A 27,043-nucleotide genomic window follows, 5' to 3' on the forward strand; every position below is an offset into this window, starting at 1 on the left:
ATATTCTACCTTTAATGTGACCTAAAAATAATGTGGTTGCATTAGTGTGCACACCCTCTTATAACTGGGGATGTAGCGGTGTTCAGAATTAAGCACATTCATACATTTCATAAGCACATTATACATATTCATGTTAAATAGGAATCAATGCACACCTACCATCATTTAAAGTACTTCTGATTATCCCCAAATAATGTTCAGCTGTTCTAGTAGGTCTTTGCTGACATTTTCTTAGTTGCATCCTACGGCAACAGATATGGTCCACAGAGAGCTTCCAAAGCATTAGACGGATCTTATTGTTAAAGGGCATCAGTCAGGATTAGGGTACAAAAGAATATCCTACGCATTAGAATATACCGTGGAACAAGGTGAAAACTGTCATCACGTGGAAAAAAAAATATGGGACAACAGTGACAATACCAAGAACTGGACATCCCTCCAATACTGATGAAAAGACTGGTCAGGGAGGCTGCCAAGAGGTCGACAGCAAAATTAAAGGAGCTGCAGGAATATCTGGCAAATACTGGCCGTGTAATACATTTGACAACAATCTCCTGTATTCTTCAAAATGTCTGGGCAATGGGGTAGACTGGCAAGACAGAAGCCTTTTCTTACAAAGAAAAACATCCAAGCCCCGCTAAAATGTTGCAAAAACCCATCTGAAGTCTCCAAAAAGCACGTAGGAAAATATGTTCTGGTCTGATGAAACCAAGGTTGAACTTTTTGCCCATAATTCCAAAAAGATGTGCTTGGCACAAAAACACTGTACATCAAAAGAAAACCATACCCACAGTGAAGCATGGTGGTGGGCAGCATCATGCTTTGGGGCTTTTTCCTTCAGCTGGAACAGGGGCCTTAGTCAAAGTAGAGGCAATTATGAACAGTTCCAAATATCAGTCAATAGTGTCAAAACGTTCAGGCTTCTGCTACAAAGCTGAACACGAAGAGGAACTTCATCTTTCAGAATGACACCAACCCAAAGCATACATCTAAATTAACAAAGGAATGGCTTTACCAGAATATTAAAGTTTTGGAATGGCCCAGCCAGAGCCCAGACCTGAATCCGATTGAAAAATCTGTGGGGTGATCTGAATAGGGCTGTGCACAGGAGATGCCCTCGCAAAGAAGAGTGGGCAAATATTCTCAAGTCAAGATGTGCCATGCCGATACTCATCCCCAAAAAGACAGTGCTGTAAAAATCAAAAGGTGCGTCAATATTAGTTTAACCACTTGTCGACCGCGGCACGTACATATATGTCGGCAGAATGGCACGGACAGGCAAATGGGCGTACAGGTACGTCCTTTAAATTTGCCACCAGCGCGCGACCCTGCCACGAGCTCCGTGAGTGTGATCGCGGGTCAGTGGACTCGATGTCCAGGGGATACCCACGATCGTCTCAGAGAGGAAGAACAGGGAAATGCTGATGTAAACAAGCATTTCCCCATTCTGTCTAGACAGACACTGATCACAGCTCCCTGTAATCAGAAGCGGTGATCAGTGTCATGTCACACGTAGCCTCTCCCACCACAGTTAGAATCACACCCTAGGACACACTTAACCCCCGAAGCAGCCCCTTCCGGGTTAACCCCTTCACTGCCAGTCCCATTTACACCGTAATCAATGCATTTTTAATCGTACTGATCGCTGTATAAATGCCAACGGTCCCAAAATAGTGGCAAAAGTGTCCAATCTGTTCGGCATGATGTCGCAGTCATGATTAAAAAAATCGCTGATCGCTGCCATTACTAGTAAAAAAAAAAAAAATTATTATTAGGTATCGGCCTAAATTTTGTTCGGGAGCCACATCGCATGACCGTGCAATTGTCAGTTAAAGCGACGCAGCGCCGAATGGCAAAAAGTGTTCTGGTCCAGGGCTTAAATGGTTAAGAGTGTGCACACTTGTGCAACCATTTTTTTTCCCCTCCACTTAAAAGATTTCAATTGGTTGTTCAACTGAGTTGTAGTTTATAGGTCACATTAAAAAGTTCTGAAATTATTTATCTTTGTCTAATTTTTTTTACATCACAGAAACCTGACATTTTAACAAAGGTGTGTAGACTATATCCACTGTAGGTTTTCTAAACAAAGGGAAGGATGGAGGTCAGACTTCTTAAAGGTGATTACCAGACCAAAAGCCTGAAGTATATGAATAGTCAGTTGGACATTAGCAGATAGCTGAAAATGGGCAGGTGTCCTTTAACCACTTGACAACTGGGCACTTAAACCCCCCTCGTGACCAGACCAATTTTCAGTTTTCGGTGCTCTCACACTTTGAATGACAATTACTCAGTCATGTAACACTGGACCTATATGAAATTTTTTTGTCCTTTTTTTCCCCACAAATAGAACTTTTTGGTGGTATTTGATCACCTTTATTTTTTGTGCAATGAAAAAGACTGAAAATTTTGAAAAAAACAAACAAAAAAAAACACATTTTTCTTTGTTTCTGTGATAAAATTTTGCAAATTTTTTTTTTTCATGAATTTTGGCCACAATTTATACTGCTACATATCTTTGGTAAAAATAACCCAAATTAGTGGATATTATTTGGTCTTTGTGAAAGTTAGAGAGTCTACAAGCTGTGGTGCAAATCATACAAAATTGATTACATCTGATGTACTGGTGGCCTATCATTTCTTGGGACCTGAACAAGCCAGGAAAGTACAAATACCCCCCAAATTACCCCTTTTTGGAAAGTAGACATTCAAAGGTATTTAGTAAGAGGCATGGTGAGCTTTTTGGTGTTGTCATTTTTTCCCATTTCTTTCCAAAATGATTTTTCTTCTTGATTTTTTTTCACAAAATTGTCATTGTAATGGGTTATTTCTCTCACTTGGCATGTGTATACCACAAATAATGCCCCAAAATAAATTCTGCTACTCCTGAGTATTACGATACCACATGTGTGGGACTTTTCCACAGCCTGGCCACAGAGAGGCCCAACATGCAGGGAGCACCGTCACGTATTCTAGGAGCATAAATTACACATCTAATTTGTTGACTACCTAGTACACTTTTGAAGGCTCTGGAGCACCAGAACAGTGACACTGACATGGCACTGGGGACACATCACACTGGGGACAGATACCGGGGACAGACGGCACGGACAGATGACACACTGGGGACATTACTTACGGCCGCCGCAGCCGTTAATCTCTCCCTCCTCTCACGTTGTCTGTGTGAGGAGGGAGAGCAGCTCTGAGAGATGATCTCATATGTTTACATATGAGATTCTCTCTCATTAGGCACGCCAATCGCGCTGTAAGCGGCCGCTGTGATTGGCCGTTTACAGCGATCTGTGACTGGCTGTGTCCGGGGGACACGGCCAGCACAGAACTTCCGATGCGTGCATTGCGGAAGTAAACAGGAGGACGTCCAGGGACGGCCTCCCGGCAATTGGCATCCGCTCTGCAGCCGTCTTTCGGCTATAGAGCAGGCGCCTAGTGGTTAAAAGGTCGATTAAGAACTCACAGCATTTAGGTTTCCTTGTCCCTAAAGAGGAACTGCAGTCTGCTCACATAATTAGTAATAAAAAAAAAAAACAAACAAAAAAAAAAAAATGTTTTACCATCTAAAGTTAAAAACAAGGTCAGAAGATTCAATATATGGAAAGATAAAAAATAAAAATAAAAAGACAGAAGTTCCGCTTTAACCACTTCACATACCGCCCACTATCATATGACGTCTGCAGGAGGGATCTCCCATCCTGGGTGTGAGTCATGACTTCCTGGGCTGTCGGGGGGGGGGGGGGGGGGGAGCCAGTGCACGTGCCTGGAGGCCACGATGTCTGCCGGGCACCTGCGATTGCCCGTTAGAGCAGGACCGTGGATCTGTGGTGTTCCCAATACAGAGGAATCTGTCACCTCCCCTTGCGAGTCCCATCCCCCTAGGGTTAGAATCACTCCCTAGGTAACACTTAACCTCTTGATTGCCCCCTAGATTTAACCCCTTCCCTGCCAGTGACATGTATACAGTAATCAATGCATTTTTATAGCACTGTATAAATGTGAATGGTCCCAAAACGGTGTCAAAAGTGTCTGATATGTCTGCCGCAATGTGTCAGTCACGATAAAAAAAAAAAATTATTAAAAAAAAAAAAAAAAAAAAAAAAAAAAAAAAATCGCAGTGCACCACCAGTACCAGTAAAATAAAATAAATAAAAATGTCATTAAACTATCCCCTATTTTGTAGACACGAACTTTCGTGCAAACTAATATACGCGTATTGCAATTTTTTTTTTTACCATAAATACGTAGACTACATATCGGCCTAAACGGAGGAAGAAGTGTTTAAAAAACAAAAATTGGCATATTTATTATAGCAAAAAAAAAATAGGATTTTTATAACAGCTTACCTGTAAAAAAAAAAAATTTTTCTTTTGAGGTACATCACAGGACACAAGGTATTAGAAGAGGGGAGGGACCTCTTCTAATACACTTATATTGCTTTGCTACAAAACTTAGGTACCTCCAGAAGGCTTATATGGGGGATTGAACTTCCTGTCTAGGGTGTGCCAGTGTCCACCTAGTGATACCTTATAATCCACCAGTAAATACTGAGTCTATGTCCCGAGATGTACCTCAAAAGAAAAAAGGATTTTACAGGTAAGCTGTAATAAAAATCCTAATTTTCTTTCTTGTACTTCACGGGAAACAGACTCAATTACTGATGGGATGTCCCAGAGCAATGCCTGTCTGAGGGGAGGGGAACAACACAACATAGGGTGTACGCAGACCTGAGGACCCTGTACGGCTGCCTGCAGCACACTATGCCCAAAGGCGAAGTCCTCATGCCTTCTCACATCCACCTGATAAAATTTGGTGAATATATGGATTGATGACCAGGTTGTGGCCTTGCAGATTTGAGCCATGGAGGCCTGGTGATGCACCGCCCACGAAGCACTAATAGCCCTAGTGGACTGCGCCTTGATCTGAAAAAGCAGAATCTTTTTCTTCAAACCATAAGCTTGAACAACTTGTCGAATCCATTTAGCAATGGCAGATTTTTATGCCGCCTGTCCTCTTAGGAGCCTCTGGCAATACGAACAAAACATCAGTTTTGCAAACCTGAGCCGTCGCTTCCAGATTGGATGTAGAGAGTAGTCAAAGCCTAAGAATGTAGTGACTTCTCTTCCGTAGAACAGGGATTTGGAAAAAAGGAAGGCAGAACAATATCTTGGTTTAGATGAAAACCTGAGACCATCTTCGGTAGAAAACTAGGATGAGGGCGTAACCTCACTATCCTTGTGCATTATCAGATACGGTTCTTTACAAGAGGAGGGCCGCTAATTCTGATACTCTTCTGGCAGAAAAAATGGCCAAAAGAAAAATTAATTTCCTTCTCAACAGAACTAAGGGAATCTGATGTATTGGTTCAAAAGGCTGCTTCTGTAAAGCTGACAGAACCAAATTCAAATCCCAGGGGTTCAGAGGCGCCCTAACTGGAGGATTATGGCATGTTACCCCTTGTATAAAGCTTCGGACCAAAGAATGTGAAGCAAGTGGACGTTGAAACAGAACCGATAAGGCTGAGACTTTGCCACTGATGGTACGCAAGGCCAGTTTCATCTCTAACCCATTTTGCAGAAATTCGAGGATTCTGCCTATGATATATGTTTTCTGGGGTGCCAACCCCTGGATTCACACCAGGAGACATATGCTTTCCAGACTATGATAAATTATTCTGGAAGCTGGCTTTCTTGTATTAATCAAGGTAGATATCACAGGGCCCGAAAGCCCACGATTCTTCAGAATGTGAGTTTCAATAGCCAAACCCTTAAATTTAGCATTTGTAAGGTAGGATTTAATACCGATCCCTGGGATAGTAGGTCTGGACGGGACGGTAGGGTCCAAGGAGAGCCTATCGCCATCTTCACTATTTCTGCATACAAAGCTCTTCTGGGCCATGCTGGGGCCACCAGGAGCACCGACTTCTTTTCCTGCCTGATCCTGCAAAGCAGTCTTGGCAGTAGCAGAATAGGAGGGAACGCATAAATCAGAGAACTAATGCCATGGAGTAACCAACACATCTGTCACGCATGCAAGAGGATCCCTCATTCTTGACAAAGTTGTCGACCTTGTTGTTGAACCTGGACGCAAAGGAGATCCACATCCGGAACCCCCCCCTCCTCCCCTCCCCATCTCTGGCACATGGCCAAAAAGACGTTGGGGTGTATAGACCATTCCCCTGGCACTAATAGCTGGCGGCTCAAGTAGTCCGCCTGTCAGTTCTCTACTCCCGGAATGAAGACTGCTGATATGCATGGCACGGGTCTTTCTGCCCAGATTAAGATCCAGTTTACTTCTTCCCTGAGCTGCACAACTCTTGGTGCCCCTGATTGACAATGCCACAGCAGTGGCTTATATCAGACTGGATCCTGACAGGGCAACCCTGCAACCCGAGTGTCCAGGCTTTTAGGGCTAGATATGTCGCACGGATTTCCAGAATGTTGATGGGTAAGGCCCTCTCGGTCCTGGACCATCTCCCTTGGACAGTCGACTGTTCCAGGACTGCACCCCAACCCGAAAGGCTAGCATCTGTTACCACTGTCCAGGTAACTGCAGTTTTTTGGGTATCAACCACCAGCTGAGGCTCAGATGCGTTGTAGGGGATAGATGCATCAGAAAATCTAACGCCTGAACCTTCTTGTTCCAGGCCGATAGGATACGGTTAATACTACTGCAGTAGCCTTGAATGAGACTGAGCGTAGGGAACTGCTTCAAATGAAGCCACCATCTTCCCCAACAACCTCATACAAAGACAAATAGACAAAGACCCTTCTTTGCCTTGACTACCTGAATCTGTTCTTTTATAGCACTGATCTTTGCTTGGGGTAGGAATACTCTCTGCTGGGCTGTATCTATGACCAGACCCAAATGCTCTAGTCTTCTTACTGGTTTTAAAGAAGATTTCTCTAAGTTGAGGACCCAACCTAGGCATTCCAGGTAGTTGATTGTGGTGACCAAATTTTGGTTGAAACGGGCTACCGACCGGTCTATCAAGAGCAAGTCATCCAGGTATGCTATCATCATTATACCTTGGGCCCTTATTCTGGCCAGAAGAGGGGCCAAGATCTTTGTAAACACCTGAGGTGCAGTAGCTAGCCTGAAAGGCAGAGCTACGAACGCAAAGTGGCGTTTTTCTACTTCGAAACGCAGGAACTTTTGATGAGCAGGGAAAATAGGTACATGCAGGTACACATCCTTGATGTCTATTGACGCCATAAGTTCTTCTCCTAGGATGGAGATTACCGATCGGATCGATTCCATGCGAAAGGACCGTATCTCTAGAAATTGGATTAGATCTAGAATGGGTCTGACATCTCGGTTTGGCTTCGGTACCATGAAAAGGTTTGAATAAAACCCCATTCCCTGCTCTTGCATGGGAACTACCATGATAACTTTTTGCGACAATAGTCACGCCAACGCTAGAAGGAGAGACTTCCTTTTCTCTGGGTACATTTGATCTGAGGAAACGAAGAGAAGGGAATTACCGAATTCTAGTTTGTAACTTAGCCTTATTGTGGAGGCTACCCATTTGTCACAAAATTCCTCCTGCCAGAGCCCTGAGAACTTTAGTAGTCTTTCCCCCACTCGAGTGAGTGGGGGCACCCCTTCATAAGGAGGTCTTAGCGTTTTGTCCTAAAGAACTTCTCCCCCGGGACAGGAGTTTTAACCTTAGAGCTTGACGGAGGAGGCCATCGTGACTGCCTGGAGGCTGATATCCCTGGCACTGGAGAAAGCGCCCGTTTAAAGGAGGGACGTTTACTCTTTTTCTTGACTGGTAAAAGGGTGCTTTTCCCACTAGAAATCCTTTGAATATAATTGTCCAAGTCCTCTCCAAACAGTTTTGCAACACGAAAGGGAAATCCCGCCAGGAGTTTCTTACATGGCGATTCGGCTGACCAATTTTCAGCCACAAGATTCTACGCATGTGTACCAATCCAAGCATAAGGCGAGAGGTTTGAAGGATAGAATCTCTGATAGCATCAACAGCAAAACACAGAACCGCTGGAAGGTTAGCTAACCGCCAAACTTGCTGTTCAGGTAAGAATTTAAGCACCTGTTTAACATGATCTCTCAAATATTGACAGACTCCAATTGCTGCCACTGCAGGTTGCATTACTGAACCTGCCAAGGAAAAAACATTATAATAGGAATTCTATTTTCTTATCAGTTGGATCCCTAAGCATTTGAGCGTTGTCAACAGGACAAGTCAGGCTTTTGTTTATGGAGGAAATGACGGCATCAACTGCCGGTATACCCCACATCTTAGTAAATTTTTCCTCCATAGGATAAAGTGTAGAAAAATTTTCAGGAGGAAAAGAATGTTTATCTGGGTGATCCCACTCAGAATAGATAAGCTTTTCCAGCAAACCCTCAACAGTAAAAGCATGTGCAGTTTGAGGAGGTTTCAGTGAACCCAGAGAAAAAGTGGGTTCTTTAACTGACTCAGGTACAGGCAACTTAAACGTGGAACGGACCAATCCAGCAAGAATTTGCACCAACATTTTCTCATCCTGAGAAGCTGAAGAGGACCCTTCTCCACTAGATTCCTCAGAAGTGGAATCATCAGTTTCCTCCCGAGCCTTTATCCCAGAGTTCCTCACTCTAAGGGTCCTGGGTAACAGGGGGGCCTAGTGCGTTTTCCTCCACTGAGTGAAGATGCGATTAAGGCCACTAATCTTTCCTCTAAACTGTTTATGGTTGAGGAAAAAACCTCCTGTGTAATGAAACACAGGGGCCGAAGTGCCAGAAGCAGCTGCAGCCCCTGACTCAGACGGCTCTCCCTGGCCAGCCTCCACGGGTCCTGCAGGGGGGGGGGGGGGGGGGGGGTGCTGCAGAGGGGGGTCTTCAGAGCCTGAAGGGGACCGCTTAGAGCCCCTAGTCTTCGGGGTACTTGTACCTCTTACCTATAGTGCAAAGCAACAAAAGGTAGCGGTACCACACAAAAAAAAATGCACTGACTGCCCTGTAGTTCAGCAACTGCCGCTGCTAATTAAGACTCAGTCTGGTGCCTAAGTAAATGCCGATTGGGAATGCCTGCGTCTCCCACACTCACATGCGCCTGTCAGCTCTGTGTCCCTCCATAGGCTGTGTGCATCTGAGCAGAGGCTCTAACCCTGCTGGCAAGCATGGAGGAGAGGCTGAGACAGGAGAGGGAAGGGCCAGTGGATGTGAAGCCCCTGTAATGGCGGTGGTGGACGGGTAAATTACCGCTCTCTACCCAGGCCCGTCTCAGCCCCCTAATCCGTGGAGGGAGAATCCTAGAAGGAAAAAAACCCTTACCTTGATCCTTCCTGGAGCATGGCTGGAGGAGCATAGAGAGTGGACACCAGCAGACAGATCAGGCATGAAAAAGGTATGTGCTCTTTGTCAGCCCCCGGTGGCGGCTATATGCATAGCATACATTTACTTCAAAAGGAGAAAACCTACTATAATAATTCTTGAGGAGTCTCCCTTATCTTATCCAGCTGCAGGGTCTGAACAACAGACCCAATCATCACCTCTCACGGTGGGCTCCGTCACAGCAAGTCATGAAAAAAAGTAAAAAAAAAAAAAATAAATATATGATTTCCTATAAGGGCCATCTTAACTGGTCCGACTTTTGCACTACTTTGTCCGCTATCAGCCCATAGAATTGAATGGAAGTTGCATCAGCATCTTAACTGATGCACCGTGCTCAGAGGCAATGTTAGCAATGCAAAATGTATTGGGGGAATAGGAAAAAAAAAACCCACACCACTCTTCCCTAATGCGAACGAGTATGGGGTACATAGTACCCCTACCAGTTCAACAAAAGAGGGGGTAGTGCAATAAAAAAAAAACATGTTTTTGACAAGTTCTTCAATAAAAAAAAAAAAATTAATTAATAAAGTCCCCCAATGTAGATCCAACACGTCTCTACCGCTCCGAAAAAAGAAAAAAAAAAAAAAAAAAATACCAACAAATGCTCCTGCCTTTCTGGCAGCTCCCATGTCTGACAGTTCTTATATAGCAATGGGGCATGGCCAAGCAGGGACACAACCTAGAGATGACATGACCCGGGCATGATGGGTTTGTGACATCAAGGGGGAGGAGTCTCCAGGTTGTCACCATATGGCCACGCCCCATTGCTAAGAACTGTCAGACACAGGAGTTGTCAAACTGGCAGGAGCATTTGACATGTGCAGAACTTTTTTTTTAATCAGGTTGGCAGCGAAAGCCATCATGATTGACGTTGGACTTACATTGGGAAACATAACATTTTTAATAAAGGGCTCGTCAAAAACTGCCGCATATTTGGTACACTACACTTTTTTTGGGTGAATGGATAGCGGTATGTAACCCATACTCATTCACATGGGATGGGGCAGGTGGAAATGAGGGCCCTTTTCTTAAAAGGGGACTTCTAGATTCCGATATGACCCCTGCCTGCAGACCCCCGCAACATAGGGACAAGGTGCTTTGGGGTTTAGCTGGCATAATATGGTTTTGGTGTGGTGGTTCCCCAAGGCACTGGTATGGATGTGGGGAGGAGACCACACGCTGTTTTTTTTGTATATTTGGCAGGAAAATCAATACCAGACCCAAGTCACATTCCTCAAGTCAGATCCTGTTCATTAAAGTTGCATGCAAGTCAGATCGTGGTCGGAGCAAAGTCACAGGGCAAAGTCGGATCAGAAGTCCCGCTATTTTTGTGTCGAACAAGTGTTCAGTCTCAGGAATCCAACAGGCAGCTTCAGCTGTCCAGGCTTTCAGCTAAATGTTTTTGCACACGAGTCATGGTGGAGATTTGGGTCATGAAAAGTTCTAGGGCATCAACACAAACAAGTAACGCAGAAAGGAGCGTCTGTAGGAGCTCTGCCAAGGTTCAGTTCTGAAAGACAGGAATGTTGGTTGTCCATTGCTGTTGTCCAATTAGCAGCTGTCTGACAGATTTGCAGAAATGGCTGGCTGCAGAGCTGAGCCTGCAAGTTTAACCACTTCCGCTCCATAAGGTTTACCCCCCTTCATGACCAGGTCATTATTTGCAATACAACACTGCACTAATTTAACTGACAATTGCAGTCGTGCAACGATGTACCCAAATAAAATGCGTGACTTTTTCCCCCCTCACAAATCAAGCTTTTTGGTGGTATTTGATTACCTCTGCGGTTTTAATTTTTTGCACTATAAACAAAAAAAAGACCAACAATTTTGTTAATTTTTTTTTTTTTTTTTACTTTGCTATAAAAACACATCCTATTAAAAAAAAAAAAAAAAAAAAAAAAATACACCAAATCTCTTCATAAATTTAGGCCAATATGTACCCATTACATATTTAAAAAAAAAAAAAAAAAAAAAAAAAGTTTAAACCCCCCCCCCCCCCCCCCCAATAACGCATATGTTAATGAGTTTGTGCAAACGCATCTACAAACTATGGATTATATTTATGGAACTTTTTCTTCTTTTTTTTTTTTTTAAACGTTTGCCGACCAGCCGCAACATAGCTCGGCTGAGCAAATTGCTCTTTTGTTACGTCCCTTCTTTGGCCACTAGGGGCACCCGCTGCTCACCCCCAGAGACTGAGTGCCCGGACCACCAGGCTCCCGCAATCGATTGCGACACGGAGAAAAACAGGATCTCTGTGTATAAACACAGAGATCCCAGGTCACTGAGGGGAGAAGAGACTGATCGTGTATTCATATAATGCATTTCTCTTCCCCAGCTAGTCCCATCCCCCCTTCAGTTAGAACACGGTGAACCCCTTGATCGCCCCCTAGTGTTAATACATATGAGCCTAAACTGAAAAAGAAAAAAAAAAGCAAATGGGGATAATTATAGCAAAAAGTACAAAATAGGGTTTTTTTTTTTTTAAATTGTCACTCTTAATTATAGCGAAAAACAAACTGCAGAGGGGATCAAATACCACCAAAAGAAAGCTCTATTTGTCAGAAATAAAAGAAAGTCAATTTTGTTTGGTTACAACATCACACGACCACGCAATTGTCAGTTAAAGCGACACAGTGCCAAATGGTAAAGAGTGCTCTGGTCATTCAGCAGCCAAATCTTCCGGGGCTGAAGTAATGGTGGCGATCAGCGACTTCTAGTGAGACAGATATTGTGGTTGATAAATCAGACACTAAGTGACATTTTTTGGGAACCGGTGACACCAATACTGATCAGTGCTTAAAAAAAAAATATATAATATAAAAATATAAAATATAATATAAAATATAATATAAAATATAATATAAAATATAATATATGCACCGTACTAATGACACTGGCTGGGAAGGGGTTGACATCAGGGGCGATCAAAGGGTTAACTGTGTGAAACATTAGAAACAGGCATTTGAAGTGTGTATTTGTCGCTGTTTGAATGGCTAGTAAAGCAGCATGCAATGGATAATATGGACAGCAGATATAGCTCTTCACATTTAAAATAATGTAGTGTTTGCATTATTTTGCATTGGTGCGCAGCAAAAAAGGGAGGCTATATGTCATGTCTGGAAGGCATTTAATTTTGTCAACTGCTTCCATTCAATTCTATTGTAAAACACTGAAAACTTGCCTACAGTGCTAACAGCAAGTTTGCAGAGCATTTGATAATCAGTGAGGTAAAAAGTAAGCCATCCAAACTGTCCCAGGTGGACAGGGCTGTTTTGACTGCTCCTTTAGTGATGGATTGGCTGATGCTCTGGCTCTGTCTCCACTTGGGACCTGGGGCTCCCTGAGAAGGTCTATAAAAAATAAAATAAAATAAATAAAAAAGGTATGCCTTTACCCTTTTACCACACCTAAAATGAGCCTTTGTAAATGCATTGGAGCAGGGATGCCTTACCCCATCTAGGAGTAAAGCAGTGGTTATCCTCCTCCTGAAACCTGGTAAGAATAGCTTACTTCCAGATTCGTATAGACCCATTTTATTGTTGACATCAGATGTCAAGCTCTTGGCTAGCGCTCTGGTCACGTGTTTGGCAAAGGTAACTTCTAAACTCAGATTAAATCGGAACTTATCCCTGCTAGATCTACATCGCTACACATTAAACATCCGTTTTTAAACCTTCAGGTGCCTGTTGATAATCCGGATAATCCCACAGACGCTGCCAAGGCCTTCAACAGCGATCAATGGTCATTTCGGTGTAAGGTCTTGAACTGCTTTGGTCTAGTTTATTAAGTGGGTGCAGCTTCTACATTCAGCCCCTACAGCTAGGCTTAGAAATAAACGGGGATCTAACTGACTCTTTCCCACTCCATAGGGGCATATGACAAGGGTGCCCCCTGTCACCGCTGTTTGCATTAGCTCTGGAGCCTTTGGCAGCAACAATCAGAGCTTCCCAACACATTACAGGTTTTATTAGACGGCCCAGGGAAGATAAAATGTCATATGCAGACAAAACCCTCCTAGACTTGGGTGACACCAAAGCGTCCCTTGCAAACAGAACGTCTTTCATTGAACATTTCGATACCCTCTACAGCTTCTCCATAATTTGGAACAAGTCAGTTCTCCCTTTGGACAAACTATGCGCCTACCTACCAGATTGTGTTGGCTCTTTGCAGCTTGTGACTTCGTTTAAATACCTAGGAGTCCAAGTCACCACAGACCCCTCCAAATTTCTAGAATGTAATTTACTTTCCCGTTCCAAAAATTTCAAGCCAAGTGCAATGCATGGTATAAACTCCCTCCATCAGCAATTGGCAGAGTTAACTTTATCAAAAAAATGGTGTGGTCCCCGCAGTTACTATACACCCTACATAATTCCCCACAATGGATTCTCTGCAGATGGTTTATGCACATTGAAACTTTAACACTTATGTGGAAAAAGGTAGCTAGAATACACCTCTACTTTGCAATATAGTAAAGACCAAAGTGGATTAGCATTACCCAATCCCAGACTTTACTTTCTGGCCTCCCAGCTCCAACATCTTGTGGGGGTGGGGCTGTCCTGATGCCTCAGATCCGATTCATAACATACTTTTTTGCTGAAACCTCGAACTACACAGCGTTGTCTCACTTAGAAATGGGCCTCTCCATTCCACCACTCTCAGGGCCCATGATTTCACTCATAAGGAGACTTTGGACAAATGTTAAAAATAGTCTGAAATAAAGCTGCACGATTAATCGTTAATCGAGATAGCGTATTTTTTTTTTACCAACCCCCTAGTATCTATCCCAAACTTGCTAAAGGAACTAAAGACATGAGGAGTTGTCACTGTTAAACATCATAATTGGGTTACTTTGACGCAGTAAGTGGGCTTAGCACTATATAATCATATAGTGTGACCAAACCCCCATATTTTTTGAATATGTTCAGGTGTTTTTAACTAGTCTGCAGGAGATTTCATTCTTAAATGTGTGCACTGTAATATGTTTTGTAATGTTCCGCATCAAGTACCAGAAATCAGAAGTGCTTGATGTGGCCTTGCCATCCTCCCTAGCTCCCTCCCTGCTCCAAGTAAAGTTTCCCTTTAAATGGGCTACATCCCACATTGAGTATCTGAGCATCCTCTTGCCCAGTAGGGCGGAGATTTTTCCCCCTCTTCTGAGGGCCATAAGGAAGGAACTTCAGGAGTGGAAGCATGGCCTGTTCTGTGGCATAGTGAAAATGAACGTCATGCCCGGACTGTTGTACCACTTTCAGGCACTCCCCATACAGGTTCCTACCTACTTCCTAAGAGCAGCGAACCAAACGCTTGTCGTAAATTTTGTCTGGGCTCAGAAGCCCCCACTGTTGGCGCAAACAGTACTGCCTTCCGAAACTGAGGGAAGGCATAGCCTTGCCAGATGCCAATCTTTACCATACGGCGAGTCACCTAACCCATTTCTTGGACTGGTGTCACGACACTCTGAATCAATGGGTGCAAGTAGAACAATCAGTAATAGGGGTCCAGCTGCTGTCACTGCCCTGGTGTCAGACAACCTTGCCGAAACAGATGTCGGACCATGGGTAGGAGTAACTTCGCAGACTGCCCGGAGGGCCTTCCACAGCTTTTCTGTCATGCCACTCCCGTCTCCACTCTCTCCTGTAGTTGGCAATCCGGCTTCCAGTCCGGGACTGAACAACCCTAGATTCCTGGAGTTGAAACTGGTCGAGAGTTCACAGGCCCGACACGTCCTCACAAGTGGAAGATGGAGGAACAGGCAACAGATCCTGGAGGACCCAGCCCTGACAGGCCTCTCCTGCTCAAAAAAGGCTGCATCCCCCTGTACTGGAAGAAGACACAGCCACCATCGGTGGCCATCTGGTTTGGAAAGTGAGAAATTTTCAAAAAAATGGTTTCTCTGGCACAAGCTCATCTATGCTGATGAGTATTGAAAGCTGGCAGCTTAGCTCCCCTGAAGTGGAATGACTCTGGAGGCTCTCCAGACTGAGTTGGTATGACAGGATAGTGTTACTATCCCTTCTTTGCACTCCCCTCCCCCCCCCCCTCTTTCTTCTTCCTTGATTTCCTATAATGTCAGAATAAGAGTGCCACGATTTTAGAGCTGGTTGGTATCGGCCTTTATTCCTATTCTTTAAAACCGCAATAGCTGTGGAAAATGGCCATGCCCTGACAGGGGAGATCACACACTGTCTTTCTGCTATGCAGGAAGATTGATCTGTGTTTCCCCAGTGACAATCCCACATACTAACTGAACACAGTGAGAGGGAACGCATTTAACCCCTCTCCTTGATCGCCTCATAATGCAGAAATGGTACATGTCACATCCTTAGTCTACAAAATAGGGTATAGATTTATGAATATATCCCTCAAAATTGACACTTGCCTGCTCGCATTTTCTGAGTGAATTTTGAGGGCTGGCGAGGAAGGACTTTTCATTTTTTTCCAGCGATTTTTAGCGTGACTGCGACATCATGGCGGACACATCTAAAAAATTGGCCTTGTGCGCATGGCACAGCCAGTACCCCCAGGGACGTTTAGACATACCAAGCCGTAAAAGAGTATAATAAAGTAAGTTTATCAAAAAGGTATATTACATACATATAAAGAACATATAGTGGCAATACATAACAGGTTGCTGAGCCAGTTATTAATGGCGGACACATTGGACATTGACACATTTTTTGGGGACTATTGTCAGTTATACAGCAATCAGTGCTATACAAATGCACCGATTTCTGTGTAAATGACACTGGCAGTGAAGGGGTTAACCACTGGGTGACAGTGGTGGGGGTTAAGTGTGTCCTAGGGGGCGCGTTTCTAACTGTGTGAGGGCATGGCTGCGTATGACACATCACTGATCTCTGCTCCGATCACACGGAGCAGAGATCAGTGACACTGTCACTACGCAGAACGGGAGATTCTTGTTTACATTAGCATCTCCCAGTTCTTCCTCCCCATGAGGCGATCACGGGTATCCCCGCGGCGATCCCACACGCTGGCCGCCTCTTAAAGGGCAACGTGCAGGTAGGCGATTCTGCCTGCAAGAGCCCTTCTGTCAACGTATATCAGCATGAGGCGGTTGGCAAACTTAATAAAAGATTCTCTCTGCCCAAAAGACAGACATTTTACAATAGAAGTCTTTAGTATGTTGCACTTTCTTGCCATTATTAGAGCCATATAGGCAATGGTAATTTGGCAAAATAAAGTTTCAGGAGGCTTTTCCACATTTTATTTTTACATAAATCAAAATTTGTGACAATTTTTAGAATACACGTTAAAAGTTTACACCCCTTTAAGACTCCGTGCGTGCTAAAAAAAAAAAACAGATTTGTGGGCTGCCATCACTTATGGCAGAAGCAAACGTGGTAGCTTATTGTGCTGTTTCAGTGCATCTCACTTTTTTGTACTTTAAGTAGTTTACCAAGTGCTCACTTTGTTCAGGCATCCACACAGCAAAGCAGTGCACTGCACAAAAACTTCTGGTGCCATCAAATGCACTGTGGAAAAATGCAGCAGGTCACTACTGCTGTGGTATGCACAGGGTACATGAAAAACTTGTTTTCTATGTGCCCTTGCAATGACTGCCATTGAATATGCCTGAATTTACCTACATCCCTTCTTAAAGTGAAGGTCCACCCTGAACAAAAAAAAATAAAAGATTTATAGAAATGCAACCAAAAAAAATTGAAAAAATTGTTTTTTACTCACCAGAAACGCCTGTTGCTAGGCAGATCTTCCTGATCTGCCAATTCCTATTCCGCAGTGATCTACAGTCTTCTCCTCCTCGGATTGATTTCTGGGAAATTTGGGCGCGATATCTTCTGGGACATGTGTGTCACAGAAGACAGCTGCCCATTCAGAAATCGCACATGTGCAGTAGGAAACGGGCAGTGAAGCCGCAAGGCTCCACTGCCTGTTTCCCTTAGTGAGGCTGGCAGAGCCGGGACCTGATACAAGGGACGAATCGGCTGACATTGTGGGTGCCCTGGACAAGCAAGAGTCCTTATTAAAAGTCAGCAGCTACAATGTTTGTAGCTGCGGACTTAAAATAATTCTGTGGTTGGAACACAGCTTTAAAAGCTGCAAATTAGCTTTTTTAAAGAAGGAAAAAATGAGTTATGTGGTATAATACTAAACAGATTTTTAATTACCAACCTAAAAATGTAACCTCTGCCAGTTTACACTTTTTTTATACTCCCCAAAAAAATAAAAAAAACTTACTCTAAGGCTTCAAGCTTTTCTTTTTTCTTCTCTTCCTTAAGCCGCATTTTTTCTGCCTTTTCCCTGTCATCTTTTTCCTTTTTTTCCTTCTTCTCCTTCGCCTTTTGCTCCCGTTCTTCATCTTTCTTTTTTTTTGCTTCTTCTTTTGCAAGTTTTAATTCTTCCCTAATACGGTCCCGATGTTCTTTTTCTGCCTGCATTTTTAGCCTCTTTGACTGCTGTTCTTTATCCTTCGTGTGAAGAAAAGGTAAAAAAAAGTTGAAAAAAAAACAGGTCCATAAAACATGACATCTTATAAGCACTTCTTTTCTAACAAGAAGTGTTCCATCAATCTGATTGTATTTTTTTTTTTACATTTAGTAGCTACTTTTTAGCCCAAGGGCCTACATAAACAATACAAATAATCAATATCCAATCAGAATGACCTTGAAGATGGCTATTTTTATTTCCTAATCATTGGTTTGACGCTAAAAAATTTTTATTTTCACATCACTGTAAAAAAAACAAAAAAAAAAAAAAACATTCTAGAATGTAGTTTGCAGCTTTTGTTCGGAGTAGTCCATTTGGCTTTTAACATTTCGTTTTGTAACAATTACATTTTGAAGTACTTTGGAATGAAATTTAAAATAAAATAAAAAGTTACAGAAAATGGTCATTCATTGTTCGTATTCACTGTTGTACAAAATGTTTGTATGAAACTAGAGCATTGGGCAGTTTTACACTAGTCATTTGTAGATGTATCAACCTACAGGAGATAGTACAATTTTACTGCAACATTTAGCTAGCTTTATATTTTCATGACTGATAAACTTGGTTGCAAATGTCGCATGATTTTGGGTACACAGAAATTAAAAAGGTATTTATGGTTTTACGCTGAAAAATATTAAACTTCCTTGCAGAACTTGAAAGGTGCAGACAACATGAAAGCAGGATTTTTGACTTGCCTATAAAATCACTTATATTGATCACTGATATTATTAGACCACTGGATTATGCTTCATTGTCAGGTGGCTGGACATTGATTATGCTTGCTGATAAACTCCCAGCAATGTCTCAGTTTTAACGATTATGCCATACAAAGTGAAAACAAGAAGGGAGGGACTGGTGAACGGTGACATACTCCAAGAAAAGGATTTTACAGGATTACTCTTTTTTTTTTTAAGATTGTACATCACAGGGCACCAGAGGAATATTAGACCATTGGCATGTTCTAAAGCAATCCCACAAAGGGGTGGGAAACCACAATGGCCAATATGCCTAACAACAACAAACCTTAACAGGAACAAAATAATAATACATGGAGAATGACTTTTGGCCTGGGAAGACTGACCAATGCCAGCATCCGCAAAGGCCTGAATATCAACCGGTAAAACTTTACGAAAATTGTGTGCAAAAGTCCAGGTGGCAGTTTTAAAAAGGAAAAGTTCACCTATTTTAACATGTTACACCAATAATGTGGCTGTTGTCTTGTACTTCGCAATGACCTACACAGTGCTGTTGAGGGTTGTGGTTAGAGGTCGACCGATATGGGTTTTTCTCTGGCAGATGCCGATATTTAGAAATCGCGGCGGACGATGGCCGAAATATGATGCCGTTTTTTTCGGGCCGATGTTAGGCCGATTTTTTTTTCCCCCTTTTCAAATTGCGTTTCAAAGACCTCTGCACACAAACCGTGTGACAAAAGCAATGCCAAAACTGGAGCCAATACTTTGGTAAAGACTCAGGGGGCTGATACCAAGCCAAAAAGGGATAGCCAAACTGGTAGTGGTCGTCCCCAACTGCAAAACGCAGAAACCTCTGATGCCGGAGGCATATGGGTATGTGCAGGTACGCATCCTGGATGTCAAGAGACGCCATGAAGTTGTCTTGATGGAGTAGTCCATTCTGAACCTATGTACTTTCACAAAGTAATTGAGGCTTTTAGGTCCAAGATAGGACGTACTCCTTCCTTCTTTGGGGATTACAGATTGGAGTAGAACCCCTGGAAACTTTACGACACCGGAACAGGCACTATCAGAGAGGAACTCTACTCCCCAACCGTAAATAAGGAACGGGCCACTGCCTCGGGTCCTTCCCGTGGGGTCCTTAAACACAGGAGCCCCTTCTACCAGAATCATGGTTACTTCTATTTGACCTGGATAATGGGGGGTCCACAACCGGAGGACCCGCCCCTTATTTAGGAAGGCTTTTCTCAAGGGGGTAACACACAGCCATGCATTTTGGGACCGAAAAAGGTGCGTTGCAGTCACCCCCATTCCTGTAAATGAACTTATTGAAATAAGTCATATACGGAAAAACCTTAGGTGTACAGGCTGGCTTACGGGACCCAAAAGGGACAGCTACTGCAGCAGAAGGACTTGCTGTATCCTGATCTTCAGGGTATCACGGACAGCTGTGATAAATGCTCCAACTGTCGCTTTTCTTGCGCGGACCCGGACGGGGGCTCAGCCTCACTGTCCGATCGGTCCTGGTCAGCGTCGTCTGAAACGAGAGCAGAGGCCACCAGTCACTGCGGGGCCCGAGTCTGTCAGAGCTCTCCCCGAAGGGGGCAGGGGCCACTTTCTACCACATTTGCGCCTGCACACCGCCTCCACCCTGGCAACAAACGTTTTCAGGACCACCGACAAGGCATCCAAAGGAGCTGCAATGTTTGCAGGCAAACGGGTTGCACTGCAGGGAGTTAGGGGAGAAGAAACATCAGTTTCTGAAGCCATGTTGACCCACTCTTAGGACCGGTGTATAGTCCCAACCTCCTAGTTGCTGCATGTTGAGGGGCCTCCACTGGAGGAATCACCACCCTGACCGAGTTCTGCGCCGTTCAGCTAGTAGTGCCTGTGCCATCTCCCAGGTATCTGAGTGAAGACACCGCGCTGTTCTGGGCCTCAGGTACCAGCACAGGGCATAAAAACCTTGTTGGGGCTACAACAAAATGGCCGCCGGGCATCCATTATAAACGGACATAATCAGGGAAAATGGCCGCCGAACTACAGCAAAATGGTTCCTGACAATGCTTTCCACTGAGTCACACCAAACATAGCCCCCAAACTGTACACAGAGGGACAGTGAAAAAAAAAAGACAGAAAATGGTGGCAGAAGAGCTCTATGGCAATCAGCGTGTGCAGACACCCAGCTGGGAGACGACAGACACCCAGGGGCTCAGCCACCCACCGCAACCCCCCATTTATTTGATACACACACCTATCTGATCAACATACAATGTAACCATCAGCTCAATTTGTTGGAATAAATATCAAAATTCTTTGTAAAAAAAAAAAATGAGATTATCGGACTAAGGATCATTTGTTTTTTGCATGCTAGTCTATATTGAATGCCAATAGGTTAAAAAGTATGAAAATTCTCACACAGGAAAAATAACTAAATCATAAGTGCTGTAATGTATTTGTTTCTGGTATTGGATAAGAAAAAAATTGTTTGTACCTTTGGAAAATTTTGAACAGCTGTGTAGTAACGATCAGATTATCGTACTATTGCATCAAATTTTTCATCCGGTTTTCTCATCACTTGTATGAGGTTTAAAGTGGATGTCCATGCTAAAACTAAAATCTCTCCATCTACAGACACCCACAATCTAACACTAACCTATCTAGCCCTGTAAAGAAAAAAGTTGAAGACGATCCAATCCCACGCTGAGCAGTCAGCCGCGGAACCCCAAACTATGGGTGACGTCACTTCAAATTAATTTCACAGCTGTTGCTGGCCGTGTACTCTGCAGAGCTTCCACCGCTGGAAATTAGGTCAGATCGCCTTAAAAGTATCTATACTGATTTCTTAATTTACAGGGTTAATATTTATAAAGTTGCAGGAATAAAGTTCTCTCTGGATTGAATTTAACTTGAATGCATGCAAATATTCTGCTAGCTTTTCCTGTCATCTACAGCTTGGCATTGCTTATTTGTCATCAGCTAGGACCCCCAGATCTATTTCCATCTGACCCCCCCCCCCCCCCCCAGAGGTTCTCCCCCTAGCAACGCGCCCTAAATTTTAGCCTTCAAGTGCATTTTTTACATTTTTAAGTTTTTGATAAGGTTCTTTGAAAGGGTTAACTGGCCATGCAGTGATGACAGCATGTGGTGAGCAGCAAGATGGCCACCCGGTGGTAAGCAGGAACTGCACTTGCAGTGGCAGGATGTTGGAAAAGGGGCAGGACCCTGAAACACTATACCTTACACGAGGACTACACAGGACTGCAGTGTGTGTGTGTGTGTGTGTGTGTGTGTGTGTGTGTGTGTGTGTGTGTGTGTGTGTGTACACACTGCAGCCGTGGTTTGAGGATTGGCTTCTCTGGCGGTTTGTACCTCTGGCTTTCACCCCCCTTTTCAGGTGTGTTTATCAAGATCTTGCCCCCTGCAGTCGAGCGTTTTTTTTTGTATTTTTTTTTTTTTAAAGTCTAACCTGCGGTCTTCTACATTCCATACTTGCCTTGAATCAGGCTTCACGATGCAGGGATCACCACATCCCACGCTGGCCAGACTGCTTCTCTGAATGCATCCTGCTTCAGCTCACCACCAGCCAGCCTGCTGTCTTCCCTTGATCTGTGCTGTGACAGTGTAGATTCTTCCTCACCTCCTCCACTGTAGTCCAAGACATCCACGCAAGTTTTAGCGAATGTTTAATAAACTTTTAGAATTCCTGGTCCAGCGTTTTGGTCACTTGTTTGCAGTTTACAGAACCAGTTAAACACCACGCTGCCTCTGTTCTGATGTACAAGTCATATGCAAGGCAGATGCTTGTAGCTCAGGGACTGCCTGTACCTAGTTTTGTTTCAGCAACACACAGATAAAGCATGGGATAGATGGCTCAATTTTATTTTTATTAAGCAGAATTAGTCCCAGGTCAGATGCTCGGGGTACTCCACTTACCACTCCAGACCAGTGCGAGTGAACCACCCTTACCACCCTTTGGATATGCCCTTGTAACCAGTTTTCTATCCGTGAACAAACCCTATGGTCTATGCCAACAGACATCAGTTGGAAATTAAGCGCTTATGGGGGGACGATCAATTGCTTTTGCAAAATCCAGACTCCACATCCACAGGCTTTCCTTTCCTTGTAGAGTATTAAATTAGTTTGGCAAGAATGTTAACCCTTGCTGACCAAGAGCGATACCAGTTTTAATCAGCAAATTCTAGTACATTGTAATGGCTGCCAAAAGGTACACCAACAGTCTCAAGTCTTTGGTTACGCCGCGGACTAGGCCAAAGCCGCGGCCTCGCCTAAAAACTCCTGCCCGCAGCTCCTCAGGACCAGTGCGGTGTCCATAAAAAAAAAAAAAAACACGTAGAGGTGATCAAATACCACCAAAAGAAAGATCTATTTGTGGGGAAAAAATTATTAAAAATTAAATTGTTACAGTGTAGCATGACCGTGCAATTGTCATTCAAAGTGCGACAGCACTGAAGGATCAAAATTGGTCTGGGCAGGAAAGTGTTCAAGTGCCTAGTATTGAGGTGGTTAAATATACACTAAATCTGCCCTTGTGACCGGCAAGAAAAGGGACCAGTCTGGCACTGTTGAAAACCGTACTTGAATTGAGCAGTTTGTATATCATGTCCATCTGTCCTGACATGCATGGGGTCCTTCCTTGAGCCTCACATAGCCTGGCACTTCGAACTGCTTGGCTTTTAGTTGACTTTTGGTTTTTAGAGCCCATCATTCCTCTTGCATACTGCAGTTGGGTACTAGACCTTATACAATTATTGGTCCACGCCAGTTATACCAGCAGTTAAAAAGGTACAGTTACTCACCATAAAGTCCTTTTCTCTGTAATTCACTGACTGACACAGCTCCTCTTTTAGCCATTGGGTTGTTACACCACCTTTTAGGAAAAGACTAGGCATAACATGTTATGAAAAACACAGAACTTTTAGCTCCGCCCAAGGGTCCCTAAGGTAACACTCCCCCAGTCTGCCATACAGCACTCAGGACATCAACAAGCAGTATAACAAAGAAAATTAGGAGGGGTGGGTGCTGTGTCAGTCGGTGAATTACAGAGAAAGGGATTTTACGGTGAGTACAAAAAAAAAAATTTTTTATTTTCTCTTATATTCACCAACTGACACAGCTCCTCTTAGCCATTGGGACATCCCCAAGCAGTGCCAAACGAGGGGTGGGAAAACAGCATAAACTTCATCCACCATGGCAAGTGGGAGCTAGTATAACACTAGCCACAAAAACGACAGTGGGGGGGGGGGGAAAAACCCAAAAAGTGCTCCACAACACCCTCAAACAGCAGCAAAACTGCGGTAACAACTGCAACAGTGCATTAACTTAAAAAGGTGCTGCGTTTTTACCCCCCCCCCCCAAAAAAAAAAAAAAAAAAAAAGAAGAAGGACATAGGAAAAAAATACAAAACTTTGCGACCATAACAGGCACCTACCTTGTAGAACTTTATAAACGTGTGGACAGACGGCCAGGTCAAATCTTTACACACTTTAGCGTCAGATGGCGGAAAGCCCAAGACATTCAGATTGCCCTTGGGGAGTGGGCCATGACCGGAAAGGGGGGCACCTGCCCTTTCAAGACGTAGGCTTGTACTACAATCTGTCTGATCCACCTGGAAATGGTTTCTTTGGACCAGCCACCGAAACGAACAGGGAGTCTGACTTCTGGAAAGGAGCCGTGGCAGACAAATACACCCTCAAACCCAGAACCACGTCCAGGGAATGGAGGGCCACCTCCTTAGGATGTGTCGGCTTAGGACACAGATGGTAACACAAGGTCTTCATTGATGTGAAACGGCGAGATAATTTGCGACAGAAAAGAAGGTTGTGAACACAACACAGCCTTATCCTTGTGGATAACCAGATAAGGCGACTTGCAGGACAAGGCCCCAGTTCCGAAACCCTCCTGGCCGATGTGTTGGCCACTAGAAAGACCACTTTCTAGGAAAGAGTCAGAGGGATCTCGCTGATATTTTCAAATGGCGGTTTTTGCAGTGCCGACAAAACCAGATTCAGATCCCATGGGGGGTAACAGTGGACGCACCAGAGGAACTACATGCCGGACCCCTTGGACAAAAGTGCTCACTAGAGAGTGAGACTCCAGGGGTCGCTGAAAACAAAAACAGCCAAAAGCTGAGATTTGCCCCTTAATATTGCTCAATGCCAATTTCTGGTCTACTCCTTGCTGAAGAAACAGAAGGATCCTGGATATAGGAGAAAAGGAGAGCAGATGCCATCCTGTCTCCTCACACATGGAGATATAGGCCTTCCAGGTACAATATCTTCCGAGAAAATTTCCGCACTCTCAGCATAGTTGAGATCACAGAGTCTGAAAGACCCCGGTTACTCAACACCTGGCTCTCAATAGCCATGCCGTTAAAGCCAGCGATGGTAAAGCAGGATGGAGCATCGGACCTTGAGACAGGTGGTCTTCTCATGATTGCAGCCGCGAGGGGGCGTCTGCCACCAGGAACACCAGGTCTGCGTACCAGGGGCATGGAGGCCAATCTGGGGCAATCAGAATTACAGGAATGCCCTCGGCCTCCACTCTGCGGAGCAGACATGTAACAGTTTCAGTGGAGGAAAAGCATAGATCAGCTGGTACTGACCCCACGGAGCCACCAGTGCATCTGGCATGTCTGCTCATGGATCTCGTCCTGGACACGAATCTCGGCACCTTCTGGTTGAGACAGGAAGCTCGGGTGCCGGGAATCACTGGCTGCTTGGAGCTCGGTAATCCTCGGAAGGTATACGAGGAGCGCCGGACGCCCTCTGCTGGACAAAGACGCTGCTCCTTGAGGACATTGGAAGGTGTTTTTGGAAGGAAAAAAAAAACCCCCCAAGGTGGTCAGTAGAAAAATACTAGAATCTGTATGAGAATTCCGAATTTCTGGCAGTATTAAAGCATGAAAACAAAATTTTCCTGAAAGCAAGCACGGGGTAAGTGGACTTATATTACAACATACAAAGTATATTCCACACTATAACCTCTGTTGAATAATGGGACTGTTGGAAGACCCCCTATGCAATATTTAATATATAATTAGGAAGCAAGTATACAGGTCTCGGTGTGCAATTGATTAGGCAAGCAAGCAAGCTGTGTGTTACAAAGTGACCCACGTAAAATAAAATAAAGAATGACAGATTTATATATCACGCAATTCCTCTGGAACATCAGTAAAAAGTTGAGAGGAAAAATGAGCGGGGAAGAGAACTGAATAATTGTGTACTAGCGTTAACCTGACGGCAATACGGGGATACCGTGACACTAAGAAATTTTAAAATCACTCGGCAGTGGCCGCAGGTGGTCGCAATTATCAGATAATACCCAGAACGAAGAGCGAACATAGACATAACTAGGAGAGAGGAAAAAAAAAAAAAAAGGAAGAGACACAAACAATAGTAACAAGGTGCTTAACCACTTCTGTGACAGATGAAGGGAAAATCAGCAAAATCAGGGGCCATCCCGAAATCACCACGCCGGAGCTTGGTTACCAGCCCTGGCGCAATGAATAAATATGTTACACAGACAGTGGCAACAGATAAGCAACAAGCTGAAAAACAACACCACACAAGAACCCAACAGGCTGAGAACAGACAAAAGGGAGAGAGAGAAAGACAAAGATAAAGAGAAAAAAAAGCATCAAATGCAAAATATCTCCGCACAAGATCTAGACATATTACTTGATATACCACCAGAGGAAGAGCTAGATCAAATAATTGAATTAGACCGAGACTTAGAACCTTCATTAACTCAACAAATTCAACAAGACAACCTCCAAGTATTGCCCACTAAAAACGAGATAATTTCCATGTTTGCAGCCCTGGAAAATACTATGAAAACCGAAATGGAAAGATTACATAAAAACCTCGGACACATCTTGGAAAGGGTAGAAGATGTGGGAAAAAAAAGTTGAAAAAGATACGAATAGAAGAATCTAGAAGCAGAAATACAATGCCTAAAAAAAGGACAACAAGATCAAGCATACAAGATCGAAGATCAATCCCGCCCCCCCCCCCTTCTATGAGGTGGGGGGGGGGGGGGAGAGTTGAAAAATGAGATGTAAATCAGTGAGGGGATGGGGTCCCAGTTTTTGGGGTGTTTTCCCTGGTTCGTCTCCACTTCGCCCCCCCCTCTCCCCCCTGGCTTTTGTCTGGGGGGGTGGGTTGGGGGGGCGGTGGGGAGGGGGTGCCCCTGGCGTTCGGGATAACCACCTCGCCAATGAAAGGCGAGATGGGTGACGGCACTGTTAAACAGAATTCCACCCCAGGGCCACGGGATAAATGGAACGAGGGTGTTCCAGATAAAAGGTCCCGGACCAGTAGGTCAATTTTACATCAAACGAGGGGACAGGGAGGGAGGGGGGGAGGGTAAAATCTGTTGACACAAAACCACTGCCAGTAGTAAGAAAAAAATCTAGGTTGGTATAATGTCAGAAATTAAAATAGCAACATATAATGTGAGAGGAATGAATTCTCCCAAAAAAAAAAAAAAAAAAAAAAAAAAAAAAA

The 27,043-nt window shown here is 44.0% G+C and overlaps 1 protein-coding gene across 4 annotated transcripts in view; it reads right to left on the bottom strand.

The window, feature by feature from the left end:
• The window catches only part of CHAF1A (chromatin assembly factor 1 subunit A), a 623,099-nt gene that overhangs the window by 425,520 nt on the left and 170,536 nt on the right, over positions 1 to 27,043 (bottom strand). For all 4 annotated transcript variants that reach the window (XM_077475776.1, XM_077475775.1, XM_077475778.1 and 1 more), the window contains one exon: positions 17,572 to 17,801. In XM_077475776.1, the coding sequence (XP_077331902.1) occupies positions 17,572 to 17,801 (230 nt within the window). The remainder of the gene's footprint in view (positions 1 to 17,571; positions 17,802 to 27,043) is intronic.

Source organism: Lithobates pipiens, unplaced genomic scaffold (genome assembly GCF_037356315.1).
Source record: "Lithobates pipiens isolate NorthernLeopardFrog02 unplaced genomic scaffold, aLitPip1_a1.2 Scaffold_13, whole genome shotgun sequence".
Taxonomy (NCBI): Eukaryota; Metazoa; Chordata; class Amphibia; order Anura; family Ranidae; genus Lithobates; species Lithobates pipiens.